General features: G+C 42.7%; 1 protein-coding gene across 1 annotated transcript; it reads left to right on the forward strand.

The window, feature by feature from the left end:
• The first annotated feature begins 1,409 nt into the window (after positions 1-1,409).
• TSPAN6 (tetraspanin 6) lies at positions 1,410-21,620 on the forward strand. The gene is made up of 8 exons (XM_026674764.2): positions 1,410-1,598; positions 6,502-6,690; positions 8,918-8,992; positions 9,817-9,915; positions 11,410-11,565; positions 15,043-15,126; positions 16,425-16,530; positions 18,335-21,620. The coding sequence occupies exons 1-7, from the start codon at positions 1,512-1,514 to the stop codon at positions 16,491-16,493; spliced, it is 759 nt and encodes a 252-aa protein (XP_026530549.2). The 5' UTR covers positions 1,410-1,511; the 3' UTR covers positions 16,494-16,530; positions 18,335-21,620.
• The last annotated feature ends 411 nt before the right edge of the window (positions 21,621-22,031 follow it).

Genomic DNA, 22,031 nt, shown 5'->3' on the forward strand with positions numbered 1-22,031 from the left:
GGAATCAGGTTGAGACAGGCATCTTTTTAACATGTTAAAGGAGTTGGATTTGGTCGAGCAGGCAGACATTCAACAGGAATAGCCCGGATTCAGCAGAGGAAGAAGCTGGATTTCGCCTTTCATTCGAGATGGATTTTTACAGCTGTCCCAAAGGTGCTTTTTCAAGAGGCAACTGGACTTCGTTTTTTTTCTTTTTTTCTTTTGAAGACGTTTCGTTTCTCGTCCCACAAACTTCTGGAAGTTTTTAAGAAGAGATTGGATAACCATTTGTCTGAAATGGGTATAGAGTTTCCTGCCTAATCAGGGGGTTGGACTAGATGACCTCCAAGGTCCCTTCCAACTCTGTTTATTCTATTCTATTCTATTCTATTCTATTCTATTCTATTCTATTCCATTCCATATTTTCTATTCTGTTCTATTCTATTCTATTCTATTTCTATTCTATTCCATATTTTCTATTCTATTCTATTCTATATTTTCTATTCTATTCCATATTTTTTATTCTATTCTATTTTATTCCATTCCATATTTTCTATTCTATTTTTTATTCTTTTCTTTTCTATTCTATTTCTCTTCTATTTTTATTCTATTCTATTCTATTCTATTCTATTCTATTCTATTCTATTCTATTCTATTCCATTCCATTCCATTCCATTCTATTCCATATTTTCTATTCTATTCTATTCTATTCTATTCTATTCTATTCTATTCTATTCTATTCCATTCCATTCCATTCCATTCTCTTCCATATTTTCTATTCTATTCTATTCTATTCTATTCTATTCTATTCTATTTCTTTCGGGATAGTGGGGAATGGAAGTCAGAGCTGAAGAAGCTTCTGGGATGAGAAACGAAACCTCTTCAAAAGGAAAAAAAAAACAACCCAGAAAGTCCAGTTGCCTTCTGAAAAAAAAAAAAAAGGCATCTCTGGGACAGCCATGACCTGGATCACTTGGGAAATCTCTACAGAATTTTTGCAGGTGTTGATTTTTGCAAACCCATGGGGAAAAAAATAATATCGTCTCCCTGAGGCCACTTTGATCTTTTAAAAGCCCCGAAACTCTTAAATCCGCCGCTGCTGGTGGGCGGGCCCCATTTCACGGTGCAAACCAAGCTGCCTTTTTTTTTTTTCAAAAGTAGCCCCCGAACCTGCTTAAACCACGTTGTGGGGTAGGGAAGGAGGCGAGAGGTCGGAAAAAGCCGAAGGAGGCTCCTGCCTCCTTTCGGGATATGCCGGAATAATTCCGATTGGGGTTCGGGGTCTTCCGGAAAAGCGCTCGGCCACGCTTGACGTCGGCTTATCCTACGGAGGGGGTCCCTCCTTCGGCATCTTCCGGAGGGGCTCGGCAAATCCGCCCATATTTGCGATTGGCCGGGAGAAGACGCCTCTTTCTCTCTTTCGGCCTTTTCCGGAAAGGCTCGGCTCGGCTCGTTCCGCCCGGGCCGGCGGCTGGAACAGTCGGAGCCTGGCTTGGTTTTGGAGTGGACGAGCGGCGGGTCCGGGCTCGGGCATGGCATCCCCATCGCGGAGGCTGCAGACCAAGCCGGTCATCACCTGCCTGAAGAGCGTCCTCCTCATCTACACCTTCATCTTCTGGGTGAGGAAGGGTCTAGGGAACAATGGGGGGCGGGGAAGGGGGTCCCTCCCCTCGCCCTAGACGGAGGGGCAGGGCAAGAGGGGGGCGTCTTTCTCTCCTTTCCACCCTCATCCCCCCCCCTCAATTGCTTTTTGCAAAGAGAGGGGGCGCTTTTTGCAAAGAGAAGTGGGGGGGGAGGACTACATGCCCCATCATGTGTAGCACAGCCCAGGATGGGGCTTCTTGGTCCCACATGCCTGGAGGCAACCCGGGCATTGGCTTAGCCCCTTGTGCAAAAATAAAATTTATTTATTTATTTATTTGATTTGATTTGATTTGCCAATTGTTTACAAGATAATAAGTATAAGTGTATACATAGTTGTGAATACATGAAATGGGTACATATAAGATAAAATAAAATAAAAAATAAAATAAAACATAATATTCTACTCAGCAGTTTTTTGAAACTTGAAAAACTTTTTGAGATTCATGGACTTCAACTCCCAGAATCCCTCAGCCAGCTGATTTCTTGAAGCCAGAAGTCTCCAAACTTGGCAACTTTAAAACTTGGGGACTTCAACTCCCAGAATCCCTCAGCCAGCTGATTTCAAAGCAGGGACCCTTTGCTTTAAGCATTGTATGCGATGGGACTATGCAGTCACCGAGGTTTTTTTCCCCTTCTTCTTCCTTGCATGAATTTGCAAAACTCTTGCATCTAAATATCACTTGCACAAAGGCTGTTCTTTCCCATTTGCCCTATACTTTGCATTTCTTAATCAGCTTGTGGCATTCCACCTGAACGCTTTTGGAAGTGGTGTGAATGGAACCCAGCCCTTGTAACTCTGGAGTCATGGCTTAATAAAGGAGGAGGGTGGACACTCAAAGAGAAGTGGTAGCTTCAGACCTTCCTTATAATCCTGCAAACTTTGGAGTTTCCAACCAGAAAAAATAAATAAATAAATAGAGGAAAGGTTATTGATGTGGCGTGAAGGGGGTGTTTTTTTTTAGTTCTCTATCTACTGATGAGATAATCTGGGAGTAATCAGGGTTCCAAGTTCAGCCTCTTATTATTATTTTTCCCTCTGCCCTTGTGCCTGACCCAGAACTTGTTGCAACCTTGAACGTTGCAGAAAGTTTTGTAAGCTGAACCCAATTTCCACGCAGCAAGAGGAAACATCTCCTTTCTCTTGTATTTTTTTAATAAGTTTTTATTTATTTTTTAACTTGAATATATCATCTTCCATTAAACAGCATGTCGTCTGGGTACAAACATCACTGTGCTATTACAATAAAAAATTGCAATATTCGTTACATTGGTAATAATTCTCTAATCTTACAATAATAATAGTAATCAGCATTATAACTCTATTCATTTCTCCCTACTAGAATAGAATAGAATAGAATAGAATAGAATAGAATAGAATAATGGAATGAAGAATAGAATAGAATTCTTTTATTGGCCAAGTGCGATTGGACAAACAAGGAATTTGTCTTTGGTGTGTAAGCTCTCAGTGTACATAAAAGAAAAGATACATTCGTCAAAAGCCAAGAATCATAAGGTACAACACTTAATAACTATAGGGTACAAAAAAGCAATCAAATCATATTAGGAAACAGTCAATAAAAATCGTAAGGATACAAGCAACAAAGTTACAGTCATACAGTCACTAGTGGAAGGAGGTGGGTGATATGGAGTGATGAGAAGATAAATAGTAATAGTATATTCTAATGAAAATATAATAGGTATAATCTTAACAATCATAATTATAATATTGTTTACACCTCTATCTTAACATATTCTTTATTTCACTAATCTCCATTTATTTCTCACTTCTGTTTTTATTCTCCAGCCATCCCTAAAATAGCTCCCATGCCATATGATATTCAGTTTGTTCTTTCTCCTTTATGGCAAGCGTTAATCTGTTCATTTCTGCACATTCTAATCACATTCTCATCCATAAGGATCTCATCCTATTTCCCCCATCGGATAGAACAGCAGCATAAAAACAAGACACACTATCCTACACATACAAAAATATGTGTATATTTTTTCTTATATTTGAAAAAAAAAAAGCATTTAAAAAAAGATTTAAATATTGCGAAGCCCCAAAGCTACACCATCACATTTGCTACGGTGCAAAGAACAAGAGGGGAATTTCCAAGGGGGGGCGAGGTGCCCTATGGATTATTATAATCTTCCGTTTATTGACCATTGGAAGTTACAACAGGATTGAAATCATCGCCCATCATCCCATCAGTGCCGAATAAGCTTCTTGGATGAGAAGCAAAACGTCTCGTTGTGGGAGGCTTCATCACTGGTGGCTTTCAAGAAGAAATTGGACTACCATTTGTCAGAGATGGTGTAGGGTCTCCAAGCTTGGGTGGAGGGGTTGGACTAGATGACCTACAATGTCCCTTCAAATGTTGTTATTCTGTTCTATTATTACCACTTTTCCAATTTTGTGCAAATACTCCTTCCTCTTGTCGATGGGCCTCTGAAAGACCTTCAGGGAAGAGAAAGGAAATTCACGCTGTCCCACTTCTCAAAGGAATGCATATTCTCTCTCTCTTTATCTACCTCTTCTTAGATCAGCAATAAAGTTTGTTTTTTTCCTCGGGGGTGCAACCAGCCTGATGAAAGACACCCTGCAAAAAAGAGCAGAACATCCCGCTGTCCGTCAACACCCACCCACGTCGAAATAGGACACTTTGAAATGTTTCAGAGAATAGTTTTCGCCAGTCCTCCCTAGGTTTAGTAAACACATAATAACCTCATTGCTTTGATAAGGTGGGACCTCATCCTTCAAGGAAAGGGCTCAGCAAGGAATAGTAACCCTCTCTGATAGGTGCCAGGCCCAAGGTCTTGCACCTTTCTACTTTTCTCATTTGTTTTCAAGTTGCCAGCTTGCTTTGCTAGTTTTTTGGGGCGCGGGGTGTGTGTGTGTGAATAGCAATGTGTGGAATGCAGTCAGTAACTATGTCCTTTCCTTTCAACATTGCTGCTCCAGGCTTTGGATTCAGGTGAGTGTGGCTTTTTCCCAGGAAGCAGCAGTCGGTTCTTTTGAATGCAAGGCGCTGTTGTTTATCTTTGCCTCTTTCCACAGAAGAGAAATGGAAGGCGATCGGTGTACTGAATGTGGGAATGGGGGTAGGCGGGGAAGCGGGATTTCGGCAGTGGGGGTGGAGGGTGGAATCCCCAAGGGCTTGGCTTTTGAAGGACTTGTGGAAACTGGCTGTAGAGTTGAGAAAAATCCTGAGATAGTAGTAGGAAGTAAAAGAGAAAACAAAGCTTCATAGAGGCCGGTTAAATCTGGTTGAACAATCTACTGTGCAATTCAATTGCACGCTTCCCATAGGATGGGGAGCATTGCTGGCCAAAAACTTTTAAAAAGTTAAAGAGTTTTTAAAAGTAGAACCTCTTTCTGAATCCTTAGCAAGATGACGGGCTCCATAATTTTAGGAGGCAAGGCCATCATGGATTATCAAAGCCGGTTTGGTCTAGTGGCTAAGTCACGAGGCGAGAAACCAGGAGATTTGAGATTTCTAGTTCCATCTTGAACATGAAAAGCCAGCAAGATGACTTTGGGGAAATCCCCAGGAGACCGTGAGTTCTAGTCTCACCTTAGCCATGAAAGCCAATTGGTTGACTTTGGGCCAACCACCAGGAGACTGTGAGTTCTAGTCTCAGCCATGAAAGCCGATTGGGTGTCTTTGGGCCAACCACCAGGAGACCGTGAGTTCTAGTCTCACCTTAGCCATGAAAGCCAATTGAGTGTCTTTGGGCCAACCACCAGGAGACAGTGAGTTGTAGTTGTGCCTTAGCCATGAAAGCCAATTGTGTGGCTTTGGGCCAGTCCTCTCTCAGCCCAATTTACCTCACAAGATTGTCGTTGTGGGGGGAAACAGGCAGAGGAAGGGGTATTACATACGTTTGCCACCTTGAGTTATTTATAAAGCGATAAAGACAGGATATAAAATACTATGATAAATAAATTGTACCCAGCCACAAATCTTAAGCAGGGGTGTACCTTTTTGCTTTCTCTTGTGCCATCTTTCTCAGCCCTGTTGGAAAAGATATCTGGCTTTCCTTGATGGAGTTGGCTGAAATGGCAAAACTGACTACTTTGATTAAAAAAAAGAACAAAAATACTTTTGTTTCCACATGGAAACCGCTTCTGAACTTCGTGCTTGAGGTGGAAAAGAATGAAAGAATGAAGAAGAAGAAGAAGAAGAAGAAGAAGAAGAAGAAGAAGAAGAAGAAGAAGAAGAAGAAGAAGAAGAAGAAGAAGAAGAAGAAGAAGAAGAAGAAGAAGATGATAACTGAGCAATCAAAATCATACTAGGAAACTAAATAAAACTAAATCGTAAAGATACAAGCAACAAGGTTATAGACATAAGTAGAAGGAGGTAGGGAATAGGAAGGATGAGAAAAAGAATAGTAATACAGTCTTAGTAGTTAATTTGACAGTGTTGTGGGAATTAGTTGTTTGGCAGAGTGATGGCACGTGGGAAAAAACTGTCCTTATGTCTAGTTGTTCTGGTGTGCAATGCCCTATAATGACATTTTGAAGGTAGAAGTTGAAACAATTTATGTCCAGGATGTGAGGGTCTGTAGATATTTTGACAGCTCTCTTTTTGATTCGTGCAGTATACGGGTCCTCAATGGAAGGCAGGTTGGTAGCAATTGTTTTTTCTGCAATTCTAATTATCCGTTGAAGTCTTTGTCTTGTTTGGTTGCAGAGTCAAACCAGATAGTGTTTGACGGTTTTGAACTTGGGTTGAAGCAGAGCTGATCCGCATCAATGCAAGGGTAGCGTAGAATCACAGAGAGTTCTGGTTAGGAGGAAACAGCTTGTTTGCAAGGGAAACATCTCCTGAAATGCTGCTCTTTTGACTCACACATTTCTTTCTTCTAACTTTCCAGTTCTCTGGCATCATCCTCCTGGGCGTTGGGATTTGGGGCAAGGTGAGCTTGGAGGTCTACTTCTTTCTACTGAATGAGAAGGCCAGCAATGTTCCTTACGTCCTGATCGGGGCAGGATTGGTGGTCGCTCTGCTGGGCACCTTTGGCTGTTTTGCGACCTGTCGCGGAAGCACATGGATGCTGAAACTGGTAATGGTTTCAAATGGCTTTTGGGTTGAACTGCAAGTAACTGGTTGGGATTTGCAATGTCAGGCCAGGTAAAAATAAGATGCAGGCATGATACTGTTGGCGTGGCGCATGTGGTTAGAATGCAATACTGCAGGCTACTTCTGCTGCCTGGCGGCTGCCGGCAATTTGGCAGTTTGAATCTCACCAGGCTCAAGATTGACTCACCCTTCGAGCCTTCTGAGGTCAGTAAAATGAGGACCCAGATTGTTGGGGACAAAGAGGCTGACTCTGTAAAGCACTGTGAAGCGGTATATAAGTTTTAAGTGCTATTGCCCTTCCTTCCTTCCTTCCTTCCTTCCTTCCTTCCTTCCTTCCTCTGCCCACTGCCAGAAGTTTGATTCCCACCAGCTCAAGATTGACTCGGCCTTCCATCCTTCCAAAGTCAGTAAAATGAGGACCCAGATAGTTGGGGACAATATGCTGACACTGTAAATAGTACACTGTAAAGCAGTGTGAAGCAGTATATAAGTCTAAGTGCTATTGCTATCTTCCTTCCTTCCTTCCTTCCTTCCTTCCTTCCTTCCTTCCTTCCTTCCTGCCTGCCTTCCTGCCTGCCTGCCTGCCTTCCTGCCTGCCTGCCTGCCTGCCTGCCTGCCTTCCTTCCTTCCTGCCTGCCTGCCTTCCTTCTTTCCTTCCTTCCTTCCCCTCCCTCCCTGTGGTTAGAATGCAGTATTGTAGGCTAACTCTGCCAACTGCCAGCAGTTCGATTCCCAACAGCTCAAGGTTGACTCAGCCTTCCATCCCTCCAAAATCAGTAAAATGAGGACCCAGATTGTTGGGGGCAATATGCTGACTCTGTAAATAGCTTAGAGGGGGCTGGAAAGCACTGGGAAGAGGTATATAAGTCTAAGTGCTGTTGCTATTCTTGGACTTTCAATGGAAAATTTATATTCTGTATTTATCTAAATCCAGGACAGAATTTTAACCCAACTATCGTATTTACCGGACTATAAGCCGCTACTTTTCCCCCCACTATGAACCCTGCGGCTTGTACAACAATGCGGCTTATCTATAGATTTTTTCTTCGCTAACTGCCATCAGGGGGCGCAAAAACATGACAGATGCAAGAGGTCAATGCAAAGAAGAAGATGCTACCGGTAGTTTTTGGTGCACTCGACACATATATATCTGCGGCTTATAGTCTGGTGCGGCTAATATATGTAAAAATATTTTTTTCTTTTAAAATTTAGTGGGTGCGGCGTATATTCCGATGCGCTCTGTAGTCTGGTAAATACGGTAGACCATACTTTATGATTTGGCTGGGTTTTTTCCCCTCTGCACAGCGTCTTTGTTATAGCTGGGGTACAGGTATTCCTCAGCTTTTAACAACCAAAGTTACGATGGTACTGATAAAAGTGACTAGTGAATTAGTGCTCCCGTTAATGGCTATGGCAGTGTCCCTACACTTGATCAGAATTTGGCCGCTTGGCAACTAGCGCGTATTGGTGACAGTTGTACTGTCTTGAGGTCATGTGGTCGCCATTTGCAACCTTCCCAGCCAGCTTCTGTCAAGCAAAATCAACTGGAGAGAAAACAGATTTGCTTAATGGAAGTGGACTTGCTTAACAAATCACTTATGCACAACAACTGCAGAAATAAAATTGGGAGTGACTCAACAACTGTAACAGAAGTTCTGGTTCCAGTTGTAGTCATAAGTTAAGGACTTTAGGAAAAAGTGCAAAGAAGAGCAACTAAGATGATTAAAAGGACTAGAGACTAAAACCTATAAAGAATGGTTGCAGGATTTGGGTTTGGCTAGTTTAGAGAAAAGAAGGCCTGGGGCTGACATGATAGCAGTGTTCCAATATCTCAGGGGCTGCCACAAAGAAGAGGGGGTCAAATTATTCTCCAAAGCACCTGAAGGAAGGACAAGAAATAATGGATGGAAATTAATGAAAGAGAGAATTCCAACCTGGAATTAAGGAGAAACTTCCTAACAGTGAGACGATTGATCAGTAGAACAGCTTGCCACCAGAAGTTGCGGGTGCTCCCTCACTGGAGGTTTTTAAGAAGAGGCTGGACAGTCATTTGTCTGAGGTGGTATAGGTTCTCCTGCTTGAGCAGGGGGCTGGACTAGAAGACCTCCAAGGTCCCTTCCAACTTTATTCTGGTTGATTAAATTGTTTATTCTTCTACAACAACATTGAGGGTCATGTTGATGTTCTTCATTCTTGTTTTCTGTCCACAGTATGCCATGTTCTTAACCATCATCTTCCTTGTGGTGCTAGTGGCTGCCATTCTGGGTTTTGTCTTCAGACATGAGGTGTGTGCTGTGTCTTCGACAATTTGCTGTTTTAATGGGGTAAAAATGGAACTTCCTGTTATTTTTCCTCAGGAAGTTTGCTGTAAGATCCTCTTTTGTTTTCCTGGAAAACTGTAGCTTGCCAAACAGCAAAGATTCCTGAAAAACCCTTCCAGTAAAGGTTATTTCATTCAGATTTGATCTCAGTTTTTAAAAACACTGTTTCCTAAAAAATTCCCTTCAAAGTGGTGTGTAATCTCATAGTAAATGCATTTGGGGATAGGAGTGTGTGTAAAATTGCCTCTAAGTTGTCCCAAACTTCTCTTATGTTCTATAAAATTTCAAAATGTCTTTCCAAACGAGCCTGTCTGACTTGTGACTGACATTTTGCACAGCCAATTTAGGATGGTGTTGTGTGTAGAAAACGTTTGAGTCCATACCAAAACGCGAATTATAATGTAAAATCCTTCCAATTCTAAATTCTTTGTATTTTTAGCATCGGCTATGCCTTAATGTACCAAAATGCATTTGAAAACATCTGCTTTGGCATTTTTGCTGTATAAAAATATGTGCAAATTGTCATTTTTTTAAAAAAAAATTAACACAAGAAGGTTGAAACTGACAGAAAATTACTACCTCTGATTTGAGTCATATCTTGAAATTGGCATTTTTCTATTTCTGCAAAGTCTTCTCTAAGAATTTACCATTCTGATATGTTATTGGGCCTTTTCATTCCTCTGCATCTCCCCTTACTTTTGTCTCATTCAAACGGCTGAAGTTGTCTTTTGATCAGGTGACAGCCTCACCTACCTGTACATGATGGAACTTTCTCCCTTTCCTTAAAGATAAAAGATAGTTTTAATAAAAACTATGAAAATGCTGTGAAGCGTTACAATGGGACCAGTGACGATCTTAGCAAAGCAATCAATGATGTCCAGACAACAGTGAGTGGAAACCTTGTCTTTTTCTTCGTGTTTGTTATAACTTACATCCTTTTGGTTTGCTATAATGTATAAACATATAGCTTGTTCTGTCCCCAAAATACTTTGAGGTGAGTTCCCTAAATAAATCTTGAAAAGTAGGGGAAGCAACATTATGAACCCTGGTGAAATTTGATCTTTATTTATGGGAACTAGGGAATGAGATCTTACAAGATGAATTTAATTTTTTTTTAAAAAAAATGTTGACCAAAATATTATTCAGTATATTGTATGATTTTTTTTTCCATTTGGAAAGATACCAGGAATTTAGGATAGGTCCTTTGTACTTCCAAACTCCTGCCACAGGATGTGCCATCTTAGTGTTGGGGAGGTTAATAATAAAATGAATAATCTGGGATATGGAATTATAAGCAGGCTGTGAAAGATTGAATAGAATAGAATAACAGAGTTGGAAGGGACCTTGGAGGTCTTGTAGTCCAACCCTCTGCTGAAGCAGGAGACCCTACACCAGTGATGGTGAACCTTTTTGTTGTGATGTGCCGAAAGCGTGCGTTCTGGCACCCACAATGCAATGCGTCCTGCCTCCCCGCAATGCGCGCTCAACATCCCCACCCTGCCCTTTTACCTGCACTGCGCATGCGCGCGCCTCTCAGCTGAAAACGGGCCTTCCGGAAATAGAATAGAATAGAATAATGGAATGAAGAATGTATAGAATAGAATAGATAGAATAGAAATAGAATAGGATAGAATAGAATAGAATGGAATGGAATGGAATGGAATGGAATGGAATGGAATGGAATAGAATAATGGAATGAAGAATGAATAGAATAGAATAAGAAAGAATAGAATAGGATAGATAGGATAGAATAGAATAGAATAAAACAGAACAGAAAAAGAATATAATAGAAATTAGAAGAGAAGAGAAGAGAATAATCTTTATTGGCCAAGTGTGATTGGACACACAAGGAATTTGTCTTGATGCAAATGCTCTAGTGTATATAAAAGAAAAGATACATTCATCAAGAATCATCAGGTACAACACTTAATAAGTAGGGTACAATAAGCCATCATATCATACTAGGAAACAGTCAATATAAATCGTAAGGATACAAGCGACAGTCATACAGTCCCAAGTGGGAGGGGATGGGTGATAAGGAATGATGAGAAGATTAACAGTAATGCAGACTTTGTAAATACTTGGACAGTGCTGAGGGAATTATTTGTTTAGCAGAGTGATGGCGTTCGGGAAAAAACTGTCCTTATGTCTAGTTGTTCTGGTGTGCAGGGCTCTATAGCATTGTTTTGAGGGTAGGAGTGGAAACAGTTTATGTCGAGCATGTGAGCAGTCTGTACATATTTTCACAGCCCTCTTTCCAAGTTAGAGCACTTCTTGGAAGTCATGCAACAGGCTATTTGGACATTGGGGCATCCTATTTTCGGGTGATGATAGTTTGTATGTCTGGCCATGGTCATCTCGTGCTCCCTTGGTTTTTGCAGTTACACTGCTGCGGGGTAGAGAATTACACAGACTGGAAAACGAGCGACTACTTCAAAGAGAAAGGCATTCCCATCAGTTGCTGCAAACCTTCGGTGAACTGTACAGCTGATGACTTGAAGAACATCACCAGAGCAGGAGGCAAAGTTTACGAACGAGTAAGTGAAGGCCTGCTGATCTTTCTGGGTTTCTCTAGAATCTGGAAATCTGGAAAAATGAGCTGATTCTTCCAAATTTTGGTTTTCTGGCAAGCTATAAGGACCAGGGGCGTGGCACAAAGGCAACACAGTCAAATAAGCAATAAAGAGTCCCTTTATTATCTCCAACTTTGCTCCTAATGTCCAGGTTACCTTCGGCTGGAGAAAAACTCTTCTAGGAACAGCCTTTAACTGTAGAAAATTCAATCCAAAACAAGGTACACACAAACTGTAACTTAAAATCCAAACAAGCGAAGCTGAAGTAATTCACTTGACAGGGCAGGAGAAGGAATTTCAGATTTGAAAGCATAGCAAAACTCACACAGTTGGGAAGACTCCAGGAACACAGATAAGCCACAATGATACCAGATAAATTCAACAATTTGCTGTGCGCAGCTTCCTCTTTTATACACTGTGTTCCCAACTGCAGCTAATGAAGGGAATCAGGGCCCTTTCTTCCCCTGTAAGCCATGCAACTCACGTTGCTCCCTTCTTCGTTCCTCCCTGCATGCCCTAGGATAAAGAGGGTGGGCCTGAGTCTTCCTCTGAATTCCCTCTCCCTTGTTCTACCTCTTCCCTGCTCTGCCCAGCCAGACTGTGCTCTTCCACAGCCAACCGAGCCACCCTCCCACTCCCTGTCACCTGTTCGGCTTCCCCCTCCGAGTCAGATTCCTACAGGGGCATGACAGCAAGCTGCTTAATGGTAGCTTTTTTTAAAAAAAAACTTACTCAGAAATAAATGAAAATAACCAGATTAAGCCACTCACAAAGTTAAACACGTTTTCAATCAAAAAAAAGAAGGTGGCAAATTGGTTCCCCATTCCTCCTTTTCCATGGACACCATGATATCACCACTTTGGCCTTTTTTTCCTGGGCTGCAATGAAGGTGCCCACCTTTGCATGAAGACATGGCTTTTTTTTAACAGAGTTTACTGATAAGCCGTGATGGATGCCTCACTCGGTGTTGTGTCATAAGGCAATGTCTGTTGGTCCAAGGGACACATTAGTGTTCAGACCCAGCTCCCAAACACGACAAACCCTCTGTAGTTAAATCAATGATTTCTTTATTAGGAGAGCCAGCAGCCCAGGCCAAAAGTCTGTCTGTCTGTCTCTCTCTCTCTCTCTCTCTCTCTCTCCCCCACCTCCCTCCCCCTCTCTCTCTCAATGCAGGCTAACAAGTCTGTCTGGCAGGGAGATGGATAGTTGTCTGCCACACCTATTCATCTCCACCTCCTGTCTTTTATCCCCAGAGCTAGGGTGGGGCTTCGTTAGCAGTGGTAGCTCTTCTGTCCCAAGGACCGGCCCATAGATTTCCGCTGCTCGCCTCTCCTCTGCCTTCTGTGCATCAGGCAATGGACTCAGCTGTTCCTCCCCTTAGAGGAGGACCCGAGGGCTGTTGACTCTCCTTCTGAGGGCTCACAGACAGCCCAGGCTCTGCCTCTCTCTCTCTCTCTCTGACAGCTTCATTTCCTCTTCCCCCTTGGAGCTCTCAGGTTGCCTTGATGCTGGCCCTGACTCCCACGCCTCCCCCTCCTCCTCCTCCTCCGATTCAGCTGCTGGAGGGGCTGGTGGCCGACAGGCCACAACAGTTAGGCTTTTCTTGGGCCAACAGAAGGTCTATAGAGATTCTACGTCATCCAGGACATGGTTGCCCCAAAGGTGCTTTTTCAAGAGGCAACTGGACTTTCTGTTTTTCCTTTGAAGACGTTTCCCACCTCATCCGAGAAGCTTCTTCAGCTTCTTTCATAAACTTCTTCTGCTCTCAAGAGCTGAAGAAGCTTCTCGGATGAGGTGGGAAATGTCTTCAAAGACAAACCAGAAAGTCCAGTTGCCTCTTGAAAAAGCACCTTTGGGACAACAGAAGGCCCGTATATCCAAGTGGCGGGAAGGCAGGATGTGTCTTTAGGGAGGTTTCAAAACTGTTAAGGCAGAACATGACAGTCTCGAGCGGAAGGAATGAAGCTGGAACTTCCCTAAGCTTCATCTTCACCAGTTTCATTGCTTCTGTATCTATGAAATTAGTTTAGCTCAAGTGACCGTGATTTTTGAGTATCCATGGTCATGTGAAGGGGCACGATGTGAGATAACAAGGACTGTGTGCAGGGGTGGGCTTTAAACATTTTAGCAATGTGTTTTCTGCCTGATCGGCATGGCCGTGGTGGGTGTGGTCTAGTCGGCCTCTGCACCAAGGCAGGTGGGGGCATTTTTGCCCTCCCCGGACTCCGGAGGCTTTCCTCGAGCCTCCAAGAGGGCAAAAACAGCCTCCCGGGGCTCCTGAGGCTCTCTGGAAGCCGGAAACGGGCCCATTCCTGGCCATCCTGAACTTCTGGGAGGCCCGTTTTTCGCCCTCCCCAAGCCTTCCTTCACCCAAAACAGGCCGCGTGGGGACTCCAGGGAGGGGCGGGTGGGCAGGGCCAGACAAGAGTGGGATTGGGGGTTTTCTGAACGGCACAGAATCTGAGCCAGGGGCTCTCCCGAACCCCTGCGAACCCCCAGCAGCCCTGAGTGCGTGGCATAGAATGCAAACACTGGATTGTGAGGAGATCCTAGCCTTTATTCTCCCGACTTCCTGTTGAGCTGAGAAGGGAGCAGGTCTTGGTTGCTAAATGCTTCCAAAGTCCACTGCTCTAAAGCGACAGCACAGAGGGCGCTGCGCAAATATTGACACAACCGGTAGGATCTTTTTGCAAGCCTCCCATCCCGATTCAAAGAACTCGGCATACGATCTTCGATTGAGGTTAAAGTCAAGTCAAGGTTGAAAGGGACTGGGTGTGTTTTTGGTTCCTTGTGGAAAGGCCTCTGCTGGTAGCTCTTATTTCTCTCTCTGTCTCTCTCTCTCTCTGTGTCTCTGTCTCTCTCTCTCTCTCTCAATAAATTTTTTATTTTTTGTTTCAACAAGCATATCATTGTGTGAACAGTGTGGTTCTGGAGTGTCTTACATATTAAAACAATATTCTTCATATTTAACACAATTGACAATCTTATAAAATTTGATATTAATACGCATATTTTGTTAAATTATCCATCTTGATTATTTGATACTACAGTATATTATTTTGTGTCAATCTCTATATTCTTAACATCACTCCTTTTACTACAGACAATATATGAATAATCATATTTGCTGTGTTTGACAAATTATATGTTTCTAATAACAGTTCACAAATTTATATTGAATTATAATTTTCCATTTTTTATCCCCTTTTTAATTTTTAATTATGCATTATTATATATATTTGTTAAAAATCCTCTTTCTAGTCACATTTTGATACAAGTAAAATAGTATTCATCATATTTATGTTTAACAAGTGCAATTCTAATAATAATACAGTTGCTTTTATTAAATTGTAATCTCATTAGCTTATGCAATATTTCACTATGTTATTTTTATGTCAATTAAATTCCACATATCATTCCGGCTCTTGTTTCTCTCTGCAGGGTTGTTTTAGCCTGGTGATACAAACCATGGACTCTGAGATGGGCATTGTGGCTGGGATCTCCTTTGGCACTGCTTGTTTCCAGGTGAGCCTTCCTGAAGAACCGTGCAGGTGGACCTTCACCTGTCCTAACACCTGTGATTTTTTTTCTGTTTGATCTTTTCTTTTTTTAATTACATTTTTAAATTTTATTTTACAAGCATTCCATCTTTCATTTAAACAGTGTGTCATCTGTACAATAATGTTTCTAATTAATACAAATTCCTTACCATAACAACAATTACATTCTTATTTTAACCTGCTAACACATAATATACCTTATCGTTATAACCCCACCTTTCTGAGCTTCTTCTCTTCCATATTCTTATATTTAATTTCTAACTTCCACTTTTATTTTCCAACCATTGATAAAATAATTCCCATTTCTTGCCACAGTTGTTAAGTGTCATGCCCTTGTTAGAGTTGGACTCTGAGGGAGAGGAGGAACAGCCGACAGGGAGTGGAAGTGTGGCTCCGGAGGTTGTGGAGGAGGCTGGGGAAGGGCAGAGGCCGGCTGGGCTGTCAGAGGAAGAACCAGGCCCATCCCCTCTGCATCCTAGGACATGCAGGGAGGAACAGAGAAGGAAACAACTTGGCTTGCAAGAGAGGAAGCGGCCATGATCCCCCTCATTGGTTGCAGCTGGGGAGAATAGTATATAAGAGAGACGGTTAAAACACAGCATTGCCAGAAGCAAAGCATGTTTTATTCTGGGCTGAAGTTACCTTGACTGGCATCCTTCCAACAGACTGTGCCTTGTTATCTCCTCGGAGTTGGTAATTACTTATCCTGGTCCGTTGTGGAAATTCCTTCATTGTAGTTTGTTTTGGTTTTTTATTTCACCTCTATCCGCTCATTGAGTTCGGACTGTATTGCTTTCTTTTGAAGACTATTTTTGAATAAGTTTTATCTCCAACGGAGAATTATTGAACAGTGGGGCCAAGTTGGAGGCATTAAAGGACATTTATTTACGTTTTGGATTTCATTACGTTTGTGTTACACTCTGGGTCATCACATTAAGTGAATCACCACAGTTTTTAACTTAGTAACACGGTTGTTAAGTGAATCTGGCTTCTCCAATGACTTTGCTTGTCATAACGTCGCAAAAGGGGATCTCGTGACCCTGGGATATGGCAATTGTCATAAAGATGAATCGGCTGCCAAAGCATCCGAATTTTGATCCCGTGGGGAGGCTGCAACGGTCATCAGTATGAAAAATACCCATAGGTCACTTGTTTCAGTGCCGTCGTAACTTTGAATGGTCGCTAAACAAAGCCGAGGATTGTCTGTCCAGATGTTTAGCTTGATGTTATCCAGTTGATGCTGCCTTTCCTTTTCTCTGTTAGTTGATTGGCATTTTCTTGGCCTGCTGCCTCTCCCGGTCCATCACGAGTAACCAGTACGAGATGGTGTAACACTGCAAGACGGGGGAGGTTCGCCCAACACTCCAAGGTATGCATACTTTTGCAATAAGAACCTTTGCATCTTCCATGGTCCTAGGTTGGAAGGAGGGTTCCCTTTTCGAAATCAAAGAAATGGCCCAAATCCAGTTAAAATGAATGGAAACATTTGGCAAAGCACAGCACTTGTCAGTTTCCAAAACCTTACCCGTTACAGTTTGATTTGAAAGATAGTTTGTCCTTTGAAGTGAGAAACCCTGTGCAGTATCAAGCCAGTTGATAGGGCAGGCTGCTAATCTATAAAAACGAGAGCAAACCTCCCTCTTCTTATTAGCGTTGATGATGTCTGCAAGAAAACAACCAAGCTCAGAGAGCACAAAGAACCCTACAGTCCTCCTCCTCCTCCTCCTCTTCTTGTCCTCCTCCTCCTATTCCTTTTGTTCTCGTCCTCCTTTCTCCTTCTTTCCTCCTCCTCCTTTTCCTCCTCTTGTTCTCTCCTCCTTTCTCCTTTTCTCCTCCCCCCTCCTCTTGTTGTCCTCCTTTCTTCTCCTTTCTCCTTTTTTCCTCCCCCTCCCCCTTCCTCCTCTTATTCTCGTCCTCGTCCTCCTCTTATTCTCGTCCTCCTCCTCTTCCTCTTGTTCTCGTCCTCCTTTCTCCTTCTTTCCTCCTCCTCCTCCTTTTCCTTCTCTTGTTCTCTCCTCCCTTCTCCTTTTCTCCTCCCCCTCCTCTTGTTCTTGTCCTCCTTTCTTCTCCTTTTTCCTCCTCCTCCTCCTCCTCCTCTTATTCTTGTCCTCGTCCTCCTCCTCTTCCTCTTGTTCTCATCCTCCTTTCTCTTTCTTTCCTCCTCCTCCTCCTTTTCCATCTCTTGTTCTCTCCTCCTTTCTCCTTTTCTCCTCCCCCTCCTCTTGTTCTTGTCCTCCTTTCTTCTCCTTTCTCCTTTTTCCTCCTCCTCCTCCTCCCCTCCCTCCTTCCCTCCCTCCCCCTACAAACCTTACTCCCTCCTAGCAAGTCTCCAAGAAAAAAACCAAGCTCGGAGCACAGCAAGGGCCCCACATCAAGCCACATGGTCAGTTTATCTTGGTGGGTGAACATAGGCTTGGGCTGGTCTCTGGACCATGGAGGATTGAATTACAGTGTCAGTTCTGTCCATGCTGTATGGAATGATTCGATTGGACCATTGTGGAATTGGGGGATGGGACCTCAGAGGTCATCAACCTTTGTAGCATACAGTGAAACCAATGGAACCATTTATGCGAAGTGGCTGCCTGGCTCCTTGATAATCTTCAGAGATGGAGAGTCTGCAAATTCCATTGGTAGACCATTCTACTGTTGCACAGGTCTTAAAAAGGTTTTCCTTATACATAAAAGAAATCTAAGGAGCTGCAACCTGTCGTCATTATTTCTTGGGTACGGCTTTAAGACCCTGTGCCATCAGGTGGCTTCCTGTGCATCTGTTCAGAGTTTCCATAACTTCGAGAAATGTGGTATCTAATATCATACTGTATATCCTCTGAGATCAGTTGTGCGCTTGCAATTTTCCGTTGGCTGGGAAGCTGATGACTAATCATTGATTTTTACACAAAATCAATGGTTAGATGCACTTTTGAGTCCTGTTTTTTTTTCTTCTTCAAAAATGGTTTATTGCAGATTTGGGAAATAACAATAAGGATGGTCATTAGCTACACGTGCATTTTGCACTAAACCTGACACCCAACAATAAGGTGTACACCATTTTTACAAACTCTGACCATTGTGCTCATAGAAAGTCCCACCCCCCGTTATGCCTTAATGTGTAATTTCTTGGCATTTAAAAACAACCGTCTCTTAATCTCTTATTTTCTGTTCTTCATTTGCAGGGTTTATCTAAACAAAAAAAAAATGAAGATTTTTTTTTTTAGGAGCCACTTCCCTGACAGACTTGAGCTTTTGAAAACCAGTTTGATCTGACTGCTGTCTTTGGGAATTATTTGAATTATGTTTGAAAGTACCAAGGACAAGGCAAGGAGCTTTTCCGTTGAGATTTAAAACTCCTGAAGACCAGTAGTTTTAAAATAGATATTTTTTTAAAAAAAAAGGGAGGGTTTTCATAGTACTATTAGTTGCTGTGTCATTAATATTCTACGTATTTAAGTGGACGTATTATTTAAATTTATATTAGCCTATTCTTGCTATTGTAGTATAATTTAACCAACAGCTGCCTCTTTTAGTTAAATGTCCGTTTTTTTTTCTCTTGAATAATGCTTTTCATTCTGGACTTATCAAATCCTACCCAAAACCAAAGTACCTTCAAAAAATACCATGAGTGATTTCTATCCAGATCTCCACAACTTCTTAGTTTGGGGCTCAAATTCTGTACTTTGTTTCAGTTGGATCCATTTCTGGAGGCTCCAGCTTGGGATTTTTGCAAACTTGGCAATTTGAAGTTGCGTGGATTTTAACTCCCAGAATTCTGCGCATCTTCACACTGCCAGGTATGGGGAAACAGCCCCCTCCCCGTACTCAACTCCATCGCTGGAGGAGCTCATCTAGAACCAGATGTCCACCTTTGAACAAAGGGCGATGAAGATTTTGGTAGCCCGTACCAAACTCGGATCTGGAGTTGCCTTCTGACCTTTAGAATTGGCCCCAAGGATTCTCAAATATACCTTATGTGGTTTAATCCCAAACTCCGATGAGAAGTCAACAAATGTTCAGCGAGGACACTTCTCTCCATTTGAATCATCTCCAAAGTGGACCCTGCTTTTTGGTAAAGAGATAAATGCTCTTCCTTCCTGGACCCTTGCCTTTAATGGATAGGGACAAGATAAAATAATAATGACCTGTAAGCCCCCAGTGAGATTGTAGCATGTTGGTGGAAGAGATGCTTTGGGTTTTTAGACGGACTCTGGTCCAGTTCACGGGATCTCCAAATGGGGTTTGATGGCAGTACACCAGCGAAGCGCCAAGCCGAAGATGGTGGACCTGACGGTTGTTTTTTGAAAACTTTCGGTAACGTTAATCTAGACCCGTGATGGCGAACCTATGGCACGTGTGACGGAAGTGGCAACGCAGAGCCATCTCCGCGGGTGCGCGAACTGTCGCTCCAGCTCAGTTTCAATGTGCATGCGTGCATGCCTCCCGCCAGCCAGCTGATTTTCGTGTATCTGCCGTGCATGCGTAGGGGGGAGCGGGGCGGATGCGTGAGACATAGGGGTCGGGGCAGATGCGTGAGACATGCGCAAGGGGCGGAGGGAGTGCAGGGGTCCCACACGCATGTGCAGGGGAGGCTAGAGGGCGCAAGGAGTCACGCACGCATTGCATTATGGGTACAGGCACGCGACGTCCCAAAGGTTAGCCATCACTGATCTAGACGGACTGATAATGATGAGTTGGCATAAGTTAGTTTCCTATGCAATGGAACGGAATTGCAGCCCCCGTCACCAAACAAGATACAATTAATTTTTTAAAAGAAATGCTGATTTGCAACAGCCGTAAATTGGCCTCCTTCCCTTTGAGGTTTCAGTGGGAGAATCGTATAGGACACTAAGGCCCTCACTGGATACGCTTCCCCATATCATGCCGAGACAAATTTACTATAGGAATGGTAAACGGCTGGTTCACACTACGTGCTAAGTTATAGACGGTGGTTATACAAGGAGTGGAATTTGCACGCTCTGCAAAGCTCAAGCCCAGCCGTCTTGTTGTTTAATGCTACCTGTGAAGCCTAACTTGTGCAATGAGCACTCCCAAAACCTCTTTTATCAGACAGTTAACTGTGTTTGTATGTGATATTTGCCCAGGGGTTTGGACCATGGTTTATCGAGCGATAATGGTCTTGATTTGTCCATAACACTAAAGCATTACAATCGGGTACCGGCATCATGCAAAACCTTCAACAAAACAAATATATTATGACTTGGGTGTGATGTGTACGGGTAGTCCTTGACTTATAACCACACACACACACACACACACACATTTTAGTAGCCATTTGAAGTTGTTATGGTGCCGAAAAAGTGGCTTATGGCCGTTTTTCACACTCAACGACCGTCCCAAGGTCACATGATCAAAAATTCAACTGACTCATATTTATGACAATGGCATATTTATGACAATTGCAAACCTGACCAGCAAGGTCAACAGGGAAGCCTGATTCACTTAACAACCATGCTCCTAACTTAACAACTGCAGGGATCTTGCTTAACAACTGTGGCAAGAAACGTCGTAAAATGGGGGCAAAACTCGCTTAAATAACAGGAAGCCTCACTTAGCAACAGAAAGCTTGGCTCCATTGTGGTCATAAGTTGAGGACTATACCCATGTTATTTTCTGAAAGACACTCATGATGATGGTGCAGTGTTATCTCGCTACTCGTCACTTAGTTCTGGAAGGTACAATTAGTACTAAAAACGAGTAGCAAACAAACCATGTGACTTAACGGGTGATGCTTTGGTTTTGCCGGGAAGGACATCCTGTCTGCTCTCGGCTGCTGTCCCCCTTTTCCTACGTCAGGAACCTTTCCAGCCTGGCTGACTTCCTGTCCTCCCTTTGCACCTGTCCATCTCTTCTTACCGCAGAGGATCAAGAACTAAGCCACGAGCACCGAGACATGTTTTCGTGTCAAAATGCATCAAGTAACAAATTTTGGAACACCGTTGCGCCTAAATTGCACCTACTGCTGTGTGTAAATAAGTACATCAGTAGACAACACCTGGCTTAAATCAAAGTTGAGTTGTGGTCTGAAGAGGAAAAAAAAAACTCCTCTTGGCCTCCTTTCCAATTTCCTCTGCCCGCCTTTCCCCTTCCAGCCCAAAACTGAACGGTACTTTGGTGCTAATTCCTTGCATTCTGAAAACCCTTGATAGTTCTTTGGAAAGGAGATTTGCTTGGGTCCATGTTCCTTGTCTCAGGGGACAATTCCTGCTCTGAAAACAAATTCAGATTTCAGTATCACTTTTGAAGCTGAGTTGTTGTGATCTTTGTGTCTCTGTGTGTATTTTTAAGACTCGGTGGGAGGGTCCTTGATTTTAGCTGTCACTCTGCATCCGTTTGAGTATGGTTTCACGATCAGTATTATGTGATGCTTTGAATATTTCTTTTTTTCTTTTTGTATTCAATAGAGGAATATTCCTGGACCCATAATAAACCTTTTTTTTTTTTTAATTCTGAAAGCTCTTTAAATACATCACTTGGTCGCCTTTGATTTCTTGCAAACAGTTGCAATTCAGCAAATATTTGATTTCTCTGCTCGTTAACGTGTGATGTGTGTTTGGGGGGACGAATTGCTCCTTTTGTTAATGTTGGAAATAGATACATGCTTGTTTCTAATCTCCCTGCAAGTTAAGATACAGGTGGTCCTCAACCTACAACCGTAATTGAACCTGCCATTTTTGGTCATAATCCCTGACAATTGCAAAGAAAATCATCACATGACTATACCTGACTTTATGATCTGTTTTTGCAGCAGTGAAAGATGTCACAAAGGCGGACACTGCGGTTGTTAAATAAGTCCATTGTTTGGTGTGGGGTAATTTTTGCCAGAAGCAGGAAACTTTTTTGCTGAAGGAAGATCTT

This window comes from Notechis scutatus, chromosome 10, assembly GCF_049901735.1.
Source record: "Notechis scutatus isolate UNSWTSFEM ecotype Mainland chromosome 10, rNotScu1.2, whole genome shotgun sequence".
In the NCBI taxonomy this organism is placed as follows: Eukaryota; Metazoa; Chordata; class Lepidosauria; order Squamata; family Elapidae; genus Notechis; species Notechis scutatus.